The 12,300-nt window shown below is 39.9% G+C and overlaps 1 protein-coding gene across 1 annotated transcript; it reads right to left on the reverse strand.

Moving 5' to 3' along the window:
* Positions 1–296: 296 nt before the first annotated feature.
* Positions 297–12,292, reverse strand: LOC110528560 (deoxynucleotidyltransferase terminal-interacting protein 1). Its single transcript, XM_021610683.2, has 13 exons — positions 11,878–12,292; positions 11,409–11,479; positions 10,542–10,638; positions 6,839–6,937; positions 6,671–6,739; positions 5,977–6,030; positions 5,821–5,882; positions 5,515–5,560; positions 5,208–5,266; positions 4,976–5,036; positions 2,751–2,822; positions 1,591–1,646; positions 297–1,345 (listed from the first exon to the last, which is right to left on the reverse strand). The coding sequence occupies exons 1-13, from the start codon at positions 11,953–11,955 to the stop codon at positions 1,231–1,233; spliced, it is 939 nt and encodes a 312-aa protein (XP_021466358.1). The 5' UTR covers positions 11,956–12,292; the 3' UTR covers positions 297–1,230.
* Positions 12,293–12,300: the final 8 nt, after the last annotated feature.

Here is a 12,300-nt window from a genome sequence, read left to right on the forward strand (position 1 = left end):
CTAAACCGCGCCCATTTCTACAATGTATATTCTTAAAACCTAACCATACTAACACCGCTAGCGGTGTTTCTACCCCTAACCTTAAATTGAGACCAAAAAGCACATTTTTGTAGTCAATTTTAAAATGTGAACATGTCTCAATAATATATATTTACCTCCACTATTGTGGATTAAAATATCTCACACATTTGCTTCAATATTTTAACGCAATTAACCATATAAAAAAGGTAGACAGACATACAATGGATATTTGAATAGAACAGCTGTATATAAAACAAACGTTCTGACAAACATACTGAATAAATCAGACATAGACAAATCAAAACCTTTATTTCTAAGCGAATAAGGTTGATTCATGTCTTCACTAGAAAAAAAGTATATGCTCTAAAAGTTCATCATGGTCTATATGCCATGAAGTACAATGACATAAAAGCACCTGACATTGTAGAAACATATTACAATATAAAATTGAGAATACAGTTGAAGATGGGAAAACAAAATGACTGATTTTACAAGAACAGTAACTCTTTATCTTACTCCTTATATTCAATGTGGGGGGAGGCACCCCCCCTGGCACCAAGAACCGTTCTATTACCAAGGGGCCATAGGCTGCCAAAGAGCCCCTTTTTAACCATCAGAGTACTGTAAGGAGTGTTTTGTTTTTTAATTAAGAAAAACAAAAGGGGGGGGGGGCATTTCTTCATCAAATAGAACTGATCAATTACTGACTTGGCTAGTTAAATAAAAGTTACATTTATAATATATATATCTATAAAAAATTAAAATAAAAATCTGTAATGGTATACAATGAGATCCAAAGCCACACGGGCAAAAAAGACATTGGCACTCTTGTACAGTCTCTCGTGATTTGATACGATTGATATATCCATTATTTCCGTGGTTTTCTACAGCTGTATCAGAAATGGACATTTTACATTTGAGTCATTTATCAGACTCTTACAGAAGCAATTAGGGTTAAGTGTCTTGCTCAAGGGCACATTGACAGATTTCTCACCTAGTCGGCTCAGGGATTCAAACCAGTGACCTTTTGGTTACTTTGCTTCTGTAAGGCCCATTGCTTTTAACCGCTAGGCTACCTGCCGCCCACAAAATGGCACCCTATTCCCTTTAGCACACTACCTATGTCCAGGGCCAACAGGGCTCTGGTCAGCTGTAATGTATTATATAGGCTAGGAAATCGGGTGCCATTTGCCAAGGTAGACTAGGACTCTACTCCTTCCCTGAACTCTGGACCTCCATGGCCTTCTGCATCTTCTCAATCATCCACCCGGGAACTGTGAAAGGCTTCAACTCAACTGGCGTCATTTTCAGGTCAGGGCAATCTCTTTAAAAAAAAACACAACAGAATCTTAAATCTCACCCTGAAAACAGTGTAACCCCCTTTAGGCTTGATTTTAGCCTGGTCGTCCCAGATCTATTTGAGCTGTAGGCTATAGCCAATTTATCTGGGGTGACCAGGCTAGGCATGCCTGGTTTAAGAAGTGAATATCCATCGAAGATACTCCATTCAATGACAGATGAATTGACACTTGTTGAGTAAAATGGGGGCCAACAAAACATCTTCCTTACTTGTAATCATTACTCAGAGAAAGGTCCTGGACATCCTCTTCAATAAGGAGATAGGCCTATACAATTATAAAATGTTTAAATCATGTTAGATTAGCTTACATTAGTTCATAGATTTAGCAGAACATACTAGTTTTTAAAAAGGTGCAAATATGTAGAAATCTCTCCTCCATTACCTGGTTGTTCAAATTCTATAATTTCCGCCTAATTTCAGTTTGTAATAAAACAAGCAATTTATAGTGTAAAATATCACATTACAATCTTTTCAATAATCAAAAATATTGTATTTTAAGCTGATGGGCATTCACTCACTGCTCTAGGATGTAGTGAAATAAGGGTCAAGAGGGTGCTACTAAATTAATGTCTAAACGTAGTTCTTTGCGCTATGCCATTATGAATCAGATTCGACTAATCATTAGATTGGTCTCTAAATATTATAACCTTAGAGGCCTCCCGACCGAGTGGCGCAGCGGTCTAAGGCACTGCATCGCAGTGTTTGCGGTGTCACTACAGACCCGGGTTTGATCCCGGGTTTGTATTATAACTTTAATACGCTAGTACTTAACAGTGTTGATTAAATAAGAAGGTAGACTTCACTTAGAAAAACCCCATTTTTGTCACACAGGAACCTGTAGCCACTAGCTAGCTTGTCAGTTGACGTTAGAGCCGTTCTGCCCGCGGAGCATTAACAAGGTTCTATTGACCAGTGACCACTTTCACTCTAATCATGCTAAATTATCTGAGTAAATAGTCTAACTTGTGAACCATATATGGTAGAGACATAGGGTCTGGACTATTGTTTTTTTAATGCAATTCTATATTGAAATGATATATATTTTTTTAACATTGAAATAATAATGTTATGGGTGAACACCCTATATGTATGAAGCTGATGTGTACAAAACTGAAAGTAAAAAGACACAAAAGCTAAACTTAAGGACCGGGAAGCATAGAAATGACCGCTTAGACTTGCTTTCAATGAGAATGACGGATCTATAACTAACATTTCTATGTGAATTTGGTCAGGTCGCCCACAAAAGATTGGTTTCTGCTTTAGCCAACTCTGCATGAAAACTAACATGACAGAGGAGTTTGGCTAAAGCAAGATCTGCGACCAGGCTAGAGATCTGCGATTAGGCTAGAGTTGGAAACAGAGCTCTTACCATCTTTCCACCTGTAGCTCTCATATGCTGTCTCTCTGCCAACCAGTGTTTGTCCTGGGCATCGGCAGCATACTGAAAACACACACAGACACAGTACTTTATTACTTGGCTGTAAGCTTTGTAATGGTTTATGGTAGGGGAGAGGGGATGGTCGTCTCACTCACAAGTTGGTTAGCATAAGATAGCAGACAGTGAAAAAAACGTCACAGCACATGGCCACTCCGGTTCCACATTTACTTTAGACTTTTTTGATTCAATTCTATGTGCTCCTTTAATTCAGTTATTAGCTACCAATGTACACATGAAATACAATTTATTTAAACAAATATTGCGTACTTCTAAATCTACAGGTTGTTGTGTAAGATAAAACATTACAATTCATCCACCTACAGGTAAATGCCAAATAAAGGAAACACCAACATGAAGTGTCTTAATATGATGTTGAGCCAGAACAGCTTCAATGCACCGTGGCAAAGATGCTCTAGTGGAGGGATGCGACATCATTCTTCCACGAGATATTCCATAATTTAGTGTTTTGTTGAAGGTAGTGGAAAACGCTCCAGAATCTTCCATAAAGTGTTCAGTTGGGTTGACATCTGGTGACAGACAGCCAGGGCATATGGTTTAGATTTTTTTTATGCTCATCAAACAATTCCTTGACCACTCGTGCCCCTGGAAGAGACCACTCCCATCAGAATATAAATTATTCACCATAGCTGATCTCACAGAATGGCTGTGTATTTCTTGGGGTTTACCCTGCCCTCTAAACCATCAGAGCCACCAGAACCTTCATTTCCTCAAGTGTTTCCATTATTTTGGCTTTCCACTAGATGTTGGAACATTGCTGCGGGGACTTGCTTCCATTCAACTACAAGAGTATTAGTGAGGTTGGGCGATTAGGCCTGGCTGGCAGTCGGCGTACCAATTCATTCCAAAGGTGTTCGATAGGGTTGAGGTCAGGGCTCTGTGCAAGCCAGTCAAGTTCGTCCACACTGATCTCGACAAACAATTTCTATATTGACCTTGCTTTGTGCACGGGGACATTGTCATGCTGAAACAGGAAAGGGCCTTCCCCAAACTGTAGCCACAAAGTTGGAAGCACAGAATCGTCTAGGATGTCATTGTATGCTGTAGCATTAAGATTTCCCTTCACTGGAACTAAGGGGCCTAGCCCGAACCATGAAAAACATCCCCAGATCATTATTCCTCTTCCACCAAACTTTACAATTGGCACTATGCAGTCAGGCAGGTAGCGTTCTCCTGGCATCTGCCAAACCCAGATTTGTCTGTCGGACTGACAGATGGTGAAGCGTGATTCATAACTCCAGAGAACGCGTTTCCACTGCTCCAGAGTCGGAAAGGTAGCATCCTATGACAGTGCCACGTTGAAAGTCACTGAGCTCTTCAGTAAGGCCCTTCTACTGCCAATGTTTATCTGTGGAGATTACATTTCAACGGGTGTGGCTGAAATAGCCGAGTCCAGTAATTTGATGGGGTGTCCACATACTTTTGCATATATAGTGTATATCGATTTGGATTCTGCATTTAGTGCTTATTAAACCTTCTAGATGATGCAGAGCAAATTCATTTATTTTACAACTGTTTGATATACAACCACATGTACATCCTGCATTTATTATCACCTGACGGAGAGAGCAAGAGAGAGAGAGAGAGCGAGAGAGAGCAAGAGAGAGCAAGCGAGAGAGAGCAAGAGAGAGAAAGCGAGAGAGAGCGAGAGAGAGAGCGAGAGAGAGAGAGAGCAAGAGAGAGAGAGAGAGCGAGAGAGAGCAAGAGAGAAAGCGAGAGAGAGCAAGAGAGAAAGAGAGAGAGAGCGAGAGAGAAAGAGAGAGAGAGCGAGAGAGAGCAAGCGAGAGAGAGAGAGAGCAAGAACGCTAGAGAGAGAGCGAGCGAACAACACAATTAAACCCAACCAAAACATGAGAAAACAAAAAGAAAATCACTTGACATATTGGAAAGAAATAACAATAAAACTGAGCAAACTAGAACCCATATTTATGTTTATTTATTTTCCCTTTTGTACTTTAACTATTTGCGCATAACATGATATCTGCAAAGTCTTTTTTATTTTGAAACTTTTGTGGGTGTAATGTTTACTGTTAATTTTTGTTTATTTCACTTTTGTTTATTATCTACTTCACTTGCTTTGGCAATGTTAACATATGTTTCCCATTCCAATAAAGCTCTTAAATTGAATTGAGAGTTACCTTGAAGAGGTCAGCATGTTTGATGTAAATCCTTCCTCTGGTGCCACCCATTCCTAAAGCCCTACAATTAAGCAGGGATTTCAGGTTTCATTAGAAACATAAGATAAAAACAACGAAGACCAAGACTGTTGGTGGACCACGCTCCCATGTAACTCAATTTAATTCTTTTTTTTTTTTTGCGTGTGAGTCATTATGAAACATTGTTAATACTCAACTTCTAATTTCCACTTACTTATTTGCTCTGGACCCAAGAACAAATGTGCTCCCTTCATTCAGTCTGGAAGGGTCCCACTGTAGAATGTGAAAACATTGTATTTTATAGGGAAAATGTATCATTCTCAAATCCAATGAACAGAATGTAAAAAATAAAAAAAAAGTCAAATTACTATTCACCCAAAAAGGACAGTTTGTGATCTTTAAAATGCTATAATGCATGAGGGAAACTTGTTATAAGTATATGGTATAATTGATAAATGACTATTGCATTCAGCCATTACCATATAACTAATTAATAGAAGCAATAACATATAAACTCTTACCTTAGGTCCCTCACGCTTTACGGACTCCGATGTCTTGGGCTTAGGCCTACAGAACATGCATATGGATCACAGCATTTTACATCATACAAGTTTGAATATTCACGTTAATCTCCATTGAAGAAATATGCGATGACAAAGTTGTATTTCACCTTTATTTAACTAGACTTAAGTAGCATCACTTGCATGTGAATTAGAGTTTGAGCATTCATGCAGCAGTGATTTTACATGTAGGTTTTGACAATGAAAACAACTGCTCACTGACAGCAAGGTAAAAAGATGTGTTGTCGAACAGGAGTGCATACTCACACATTACTATACATAGTAGGCTTGAAAGTGGACCCGACAGGAGCTGTCATGCGCCCTTTCCGCTGGGAGAAAGACATTGCCATATTGTCAGTTATTCTGCGTTTAGTTTTTTAGTTTTTTGACAAAGGTTTATTCTACAAGGGCAGACGAGTTTACCTTCTTTGGAACAGGGCTGGATCTTTGACTGGACTCATCCTCCAGCTTCACCCGCTGCAAGAAAAGAGATATTGTCGCTGAAGTGGAAGAGACAGCGATAGCATTATATCCTTATTTTCCCGCCAAAAACTTCATTCAAGATGTGGAGGCAATAAGACTAATGCAATGAGGAAATCACTCATTCATACTTCCAGCCGGCATCCTCACTTTTTTATTTGACCTTTTTTTTAACTAGGCAAGTCAGTTAAGAACAATTTTTTTTTTACAAAGATGGCCAAAACCCGGGCGACACTGGGCCAATTGTGCGCCACCCTATGGGACTCCCAATCACGGCAGGTTGTGATACAGCCTGGGCTGAGATGAGATGCAATGCCTTAGACCGTTGCGCCACAACATCCCTTTTTGGAAGCGTAAATCAGTGTCATGTTCACTTAAAATCTGCAACTTCACTTATGATGACAACTACGTTTAAGTTATGAGACTTGGACTCATTCTAGATGAGTGTTTCTGCAATACATCTCACATCCTACCTCCTCGCCTCCTTCTCAACTGTATTGGAGGAAAAGGGCCAAGGTTCCTAACCTCCCCGCCAATGCACTTTGAGGTAAAGAAAGAGGAATGTGAGGAATTGATGAAAGATGGATTGAGAAAGAGCCATCGAGATTTTCACTCAACAAAAAAAATCTTCCTTTACCTTGACAGGAGGCTCAGGGCCGGGTCTTGCCACTGCCGATTTCTCCCCGTCTGAGAAGAGCTGTTTGGCCTGACCATGGACAGGAACATTACTCATAGATGTCTCTGTGCATTAACCACAGAATCTAAACACTGACACTTCTTGAAACACATTTAGTTGGCATCTTACATTTTCCAAGCAGTTTCTGCAGGCTTCTCGGATCAGCTGCTCGGTCTGGACGTCCTCTTCGAAGTTCTCCTTCACGTTGCTGGCTGCTTTCTCGAAAAACTGTCACAAAGAAAGAAAAAAAGATTGCCACCCCTGTTTTCAATACTCCAGCACCTTACTCGTTTGAGGATAACAACACGGAGGCTTTTTTGTTTTATGAGATTAGAGAGCACATTGGAAGGGACTATAGACCATTCCTCCATACAGAATCTTTCCACATTCTTGATCTCCATCTGTACTTATGGACTGCGGAGAGCTCTATTTTCATGTAATTTGACCATAGCACTGCCTGGAGTTTGATAAAAGGCATTGGTGCTTGGACTGGAATCGGTGCTATGAGTTTGGGTTTGGAAGCATACACAGAAAAGTCCTCATACTTACGGTAAAATATGGTGGTGGGTCTTGTACGTTATGGGGCTATTTTACTTCCACTGGGCTTTTGTTAAGGTCACAACAGCATCATTAACGTTACCAAGTACCAGGAAATTTTAGATCCAAAACCTGGTTACCGCTAACAGGTGGCTGAGGAGGGTGCTAAAGTATTGAAAACAGAAGTGCCAATAATGAGGAGAGTGCTAAAGTATTGTAAACAGGGGTGTCAATAATTTCAACTCCTATCCTTTTTAGATGTGTTTATTACTTTTCCAAACAAAATATATTCCTTGTTAGTATAAAATAATATATTTTCCCCATTTTTTGGAGCACATATATCTCAGTATTTGCATTATTTATGTTATATAGTCTTCTTTTCCTCATCTTGATCAAGGGTGCCAATAATTATGGACCTGACTGTACGTATGTATATATGTATGTACAGTACCAGTGAAACGTTTGGACACACCTATTCCTTCAAGGGTTTTTCTTTATGTTTACTATTTTCTACATCAAAACTATGAAATAACACATATGGAAACGTGTAGCATCCAAAAAAAGTGTTAAACAAACCAACATACATTTTTTATTTGAGATTCTTCAAAATAGGCACCCTTTGCCATGATGACAGCTTTGCACACGCTTGGCATTCTCTCAACCAGTTTCATGGGGTAGTCACCTGGAATGCATTTCAATTAACAGGTGTGCCTTGTTAAAAGTTAATTTGCGTTATTTCTTTCCTTCTTAATGCATTTGAGCCAATCAGTTGTGTTGTGACAAGATAGGGGTGGTATCAGAGGTGTGGACTCGAGTCACGACTTGGGACTCGAGTCACAAATATGATGAATTACAACTCGACTTTGACTTTAACACCAATGACTCGTGACTTGAAACCCTCCCCAAGCCCAAATGTTAAAAATTATGGTCATAAAAAAAAGTGTGCAGCGCATTAACTCTTAATTTAACAGATTACAGTTTGAATCGGACAGCAGCCAATCAAATTGTGCCAGCTGAGAAAAAAATGTGCGTGGCAGTGCAAAGGAACATCGGCGGTGAATTCAGATGGAGGCCTTGGAAAGATGATACTGAAAATGATTATTTTCGGATATAAAGACGACGCTGTATCAACAAAAAATGGATTGCAACTTGCAAAACACGAAGGAAGAAAATTAAAGACGGAGGCACAAACAATTTCCAACTTTGTTCGACATTTGAAGCTGCACAAAGAACGGTAAGTCCTGGATAATATGGCCGACAGCTATTTATTTTATTACTTTACTACTATCATGTAGGCTAACGTAACGTTAAATCAATGAGCCTTTACACAGTCAGTCAGTGCAGGAATATGATCATTGCACCCAAGATTGAGCTACAACTGGCTAGGAAGTTGGTAGCCTAAATCTTGCCTGATGTTACAGCTGTTCCTAAAACCATTGACATACCGTAACCACACAAAGAGAGAGTGTATGTGTGTGTTAAGGATGGGCGATTGTGTACAAGCCTACGTCGCCAGATTGCACCCCATAGAGATCCTCGATAGTCAATCACTATCACTAATACCCATGTATTTCCATGGAAATATAACGTTTATTTGGAAAGTAATAAATGTATAGATATTTTTAAAAGCATTCATGATTTGCGTAAATCTGATATGCTGACTATTACTTGTTAAAAATATGAAATGGTATTACATTTGGTGAAGAGCACATTATGACTTGTTTAGGACTCAAAACTCAAAGTTTAGGACTTGAGACTTGACTTGGACTTGCCTGTTTGACATGGTACTTGAGTGGTAAGACTTGAGACTTACTTGTGACTTGTAAAACAATGACCTGTCCCACCTCTGGGTGGTATATGGAAGATGGTATTTTACCAAATAGGGCTAATTATGGCAAGAACAGCTCAAATAAGCAAAGAGAAACAACAGAGTATTATTACTTTAAGACATGAAGGTCAGTCAATACGGAAAATGTCAAGAACTTTGAACGTTTCTTCAAGCAGTCACAAAAACCATCAAGCACTATGATGAAACTGGCTCTCATGAGGACCACCACAGGAAAGGAAGACCCAGAGTTACCTCTGCTGCATAGAAAACAATACTAAAAGACACCAATAGGAAGAAGAGGAGTGCTTGGGTCCAAAAACATGAGCAATGGACATTAGATGGAAATCTGTCCTTTGGTCTGATGAGTCCAAATGGTTGATTTTTAGTTCCAACCTCTGTGTCTTTGTGAGACGCAGAGGAGGGGAAAGAATGACCTCCGCATGTGTGGTTCCCACCGTGAAGCATGGAGGAGGAGGTGTGATGGTGCTTTGCCGGTGACACGGTCAGTGATTTATTTTGAATTCAAGGCCCCCTTAACCAGCATGTCTACCACAGCATTCTGCAGCGATATGCCGACACATCTGGTTTGCGCTTAGTGGGACTATAATTTGTTTTTCAATAGGACAATGACCCAAAACACACCACCTCCAGGCTGTGTAAGGGCTATTTGACCAAGAAGGAGAGTGATGGAGTGCTGCATCAGATGACCTGGCCTCCACAATCACCTGACCTCAACCTAATTGAGATGGTTTGGGATGAGTTGGACCACAGAGTGAAGGAAAAGCAGCCAACAAGTGCTCAGCATATGTGGAAACTCATTCAAGAATGTTGGAAAAGCATTCCTCATGAAGCTGGTTGAAAGAATACCAAGCTTGTGCAAAGCTGTCATCAAGGCAAAGGGTGGCTACTTTGAAGAATCTCAAATCTATTTTGATTTGTTTAACACTTTTTTTGGTTACTACATGATTCCATGTGTGTTATTTCATCGTTTTGATGTCTTCACTATTACTCTCCAATGTAGTAAAGATAAAGAAAAACCCTTGAACGAGTAGGTTGAAGGGGGGGCCATTCCCCACCAGAAATGTCCAGGAACTTGCAGGTGCCTTGGTGGAAGAGTGGGGTAACATCTCACAGCAATAACTGGCAAATCTGGTGCAGTCCATGAGGAGGAGATGCACTGCAGTACTTAATGCAGCTGGTGGCCACACCAGATACTGACTGTTACTTTTGATTTTGACCCCCCTCCCCCTTTGTTCAGGGAAACATTCATCCATTTCTGTTAGTCACACGTCTGTGGAACTTGTTCAGTTTATGTCTCAGTTTTTGAATCTTGTTATGTTCATAAATATTTAAACATGTTAAGTTTGATGAAAATAAACACAGTTGACAGTGAGGACGTTTCTTTTTTTGCTGAGTTTATAAGCACCCCCCCAAAACATTTTTTTTATGTATATACAGCAGACTCACCTTCATGTATTTTCTGAAGACTCCCATAATGTCCTCATTGAAGCTGGGCTGTAGAACTGTTCGCAAGAGGTCCATGGATATAACAGGGTCTGTGTAGCTAGATGCACAATGACACTACCAGCTATAGCACACCTTTTGTAAAATCGGTCTGGAAAGTCACTCAACAAAACACATCGTCATCACAGTTTCTGCTCTATACACAATATTTGGTTTTGTATCAAAGAGATTCTCCTGTACTTTGTTTACTTAATAGCCAGTAGTAGTAGTTCTAAAAGTAGAGCTTGTGCTCCCCGAAAATTGCATACTGTCAAATACTGTCGCAGTGGTCAGAGCGTTGGACTAGTAACCGGAAGGTTGCAAGTTCAAACCCCCGAGCTGACAAGGTACAAATCTGTCGTTCTGCCCCTGAAAAGGCAGTTAACCCTAGGCCGTCATTGAAAATAAGAATATGTTCTTAACTGACTTGCCTAGTTAAATAAAGGTTAAATAAAAAATAAAATAAATAAACATTATGTTCAACACTTCATTGCGCTCTCTCGCTCTGCTGTTAGTGCATCATGTGCGTCTTGCTAGTTGTCACTCATATGGCGAGGGGCTGATTGCTCATTGGTTGAAATCGATGTGGGGGAAAAATACTGCAGTACATCTTCTAGAAAAACAGTTGCTTTTAAAACTTGGGCTTTCATGGCTAATTAAGGTAAGACAGTAATTCTGCTCATAGATGATGCATGTATGAACTACACATTGACACATCCAGCTCAAAGCGGGAGGTTTAAATAAAATACAAAGTAATTGCCAAAGTTTAGGAGAATGTCTTTAAATGTGTTTTTGTTGGTGTACTATCCGTTTAACAGTCAGTCAACTTACCTCATGGTCATCTGTGAGCGTCTGCCCCGGCGGTAGACCTGTCTGTGCTTTATCATGATGTTCCATGGATTCTGGAAGAAGAGGCCAAAGGATGCACAAGAGTCATTGAATGTCACCTGAGTCATCATCCCATTCCCATCACATGAATTAGGGTGTGTTGACAACTACTTTTCCACATTCCCTTATGTTAAGTGACATTTGAAATGTTAGTTAGATATACATTTTAATGACAACTATAACTTGCTGAACTTGTCGACTAGCTGATAGTTAAAACGACAATCGCTATCGATCCACCTCATCGAATCACTTCCAGGCACGATCGGAATGAGTTCGAGCGGTCAATCTACGAAATGTCACATTCAGTTGTTCACATAGTTCCTCGTAACATAGTTATGTAACGTTAACTGTGAAGGAATCACACTTAGTAACGGTAATAATTTTGCAATTTTAATGTATGCTCAGAGCTCACCATAGTTTGTATGGGCGGCTGTTCAACAGCATCTTGTTGAAGCCAGTCCCTCCGTCCCTCACCTCGATGGGCACCCATTTGGCAACAGCCCTTTTGGTATCTGTCTGGATGGAGTGTGATTGATCCACGAGGACGGTAAAAGCTTGAGACGGCGACCAAGACAACTATTTTTGATCCCTTTTGACGAGGTTGTTACAGAAGTGTGCAATGCTCAAATTGGGCTTACGTAATAGTCTGATTCTTTTTATTTCAATAGGCTAAAATGACCCAAATGCTGATTTAAATGCGCGCTGGCAAATTACTTCCGAGTATTTTTTTTACAGAATATTCTAGCATTGAAAATAAACCATTATCCTCTTTTCTAACCACACTGTTGTTTTAAAGAGCCAGGGTGATTTTCAAGAAACCAAAGCGAACTCTTTA

The sequence above is a fragment of the Oncorhynchus mykiss genome, chromosome 7 (assembly GCF_013265735.2).
Source record: "Oncorhynchus mykiss isolate Arlee chromosome 7, USDA_OmykA_1.1, whole genome shotgun sequence".
NCBI classification, from domain to species: domain Eukaryota; kingdom Metazoa; phylum Chordata; class Actinopteri; order Salmoniformes; family Salmonidae; genus Oncorhynchus; species Oncorhynchus mykiss.

What these genes read in the sequence shown, in the direction of transcription:
- LOC110528560 (XM_021610683.2), bottom strand. Translation starts at nt 11,955, where the DNA reads ATGGGTGCCCATCGAGGTGAGGGACGGAGGGACTGGCTTCAACAAGAT. An exon ending in GCAGAAACTGCTTGGAAAAT is followed by an intron (nt 6,740 to 6,838) that starts GTAAGATGCCAA and finishes GTCCATGGTCAG; the next exon opens with GCCAAACAGCTCTTCTCAGA. An exon ending in AACATGCTGACCTCTTCAAG is followed by an intron (nt 2,823 to 4,975) that starts GTAACTCTCAAT and finishes GTGTGTTTTCAG; the next exon opens with TATGCTGCCGATGCCCAGGA.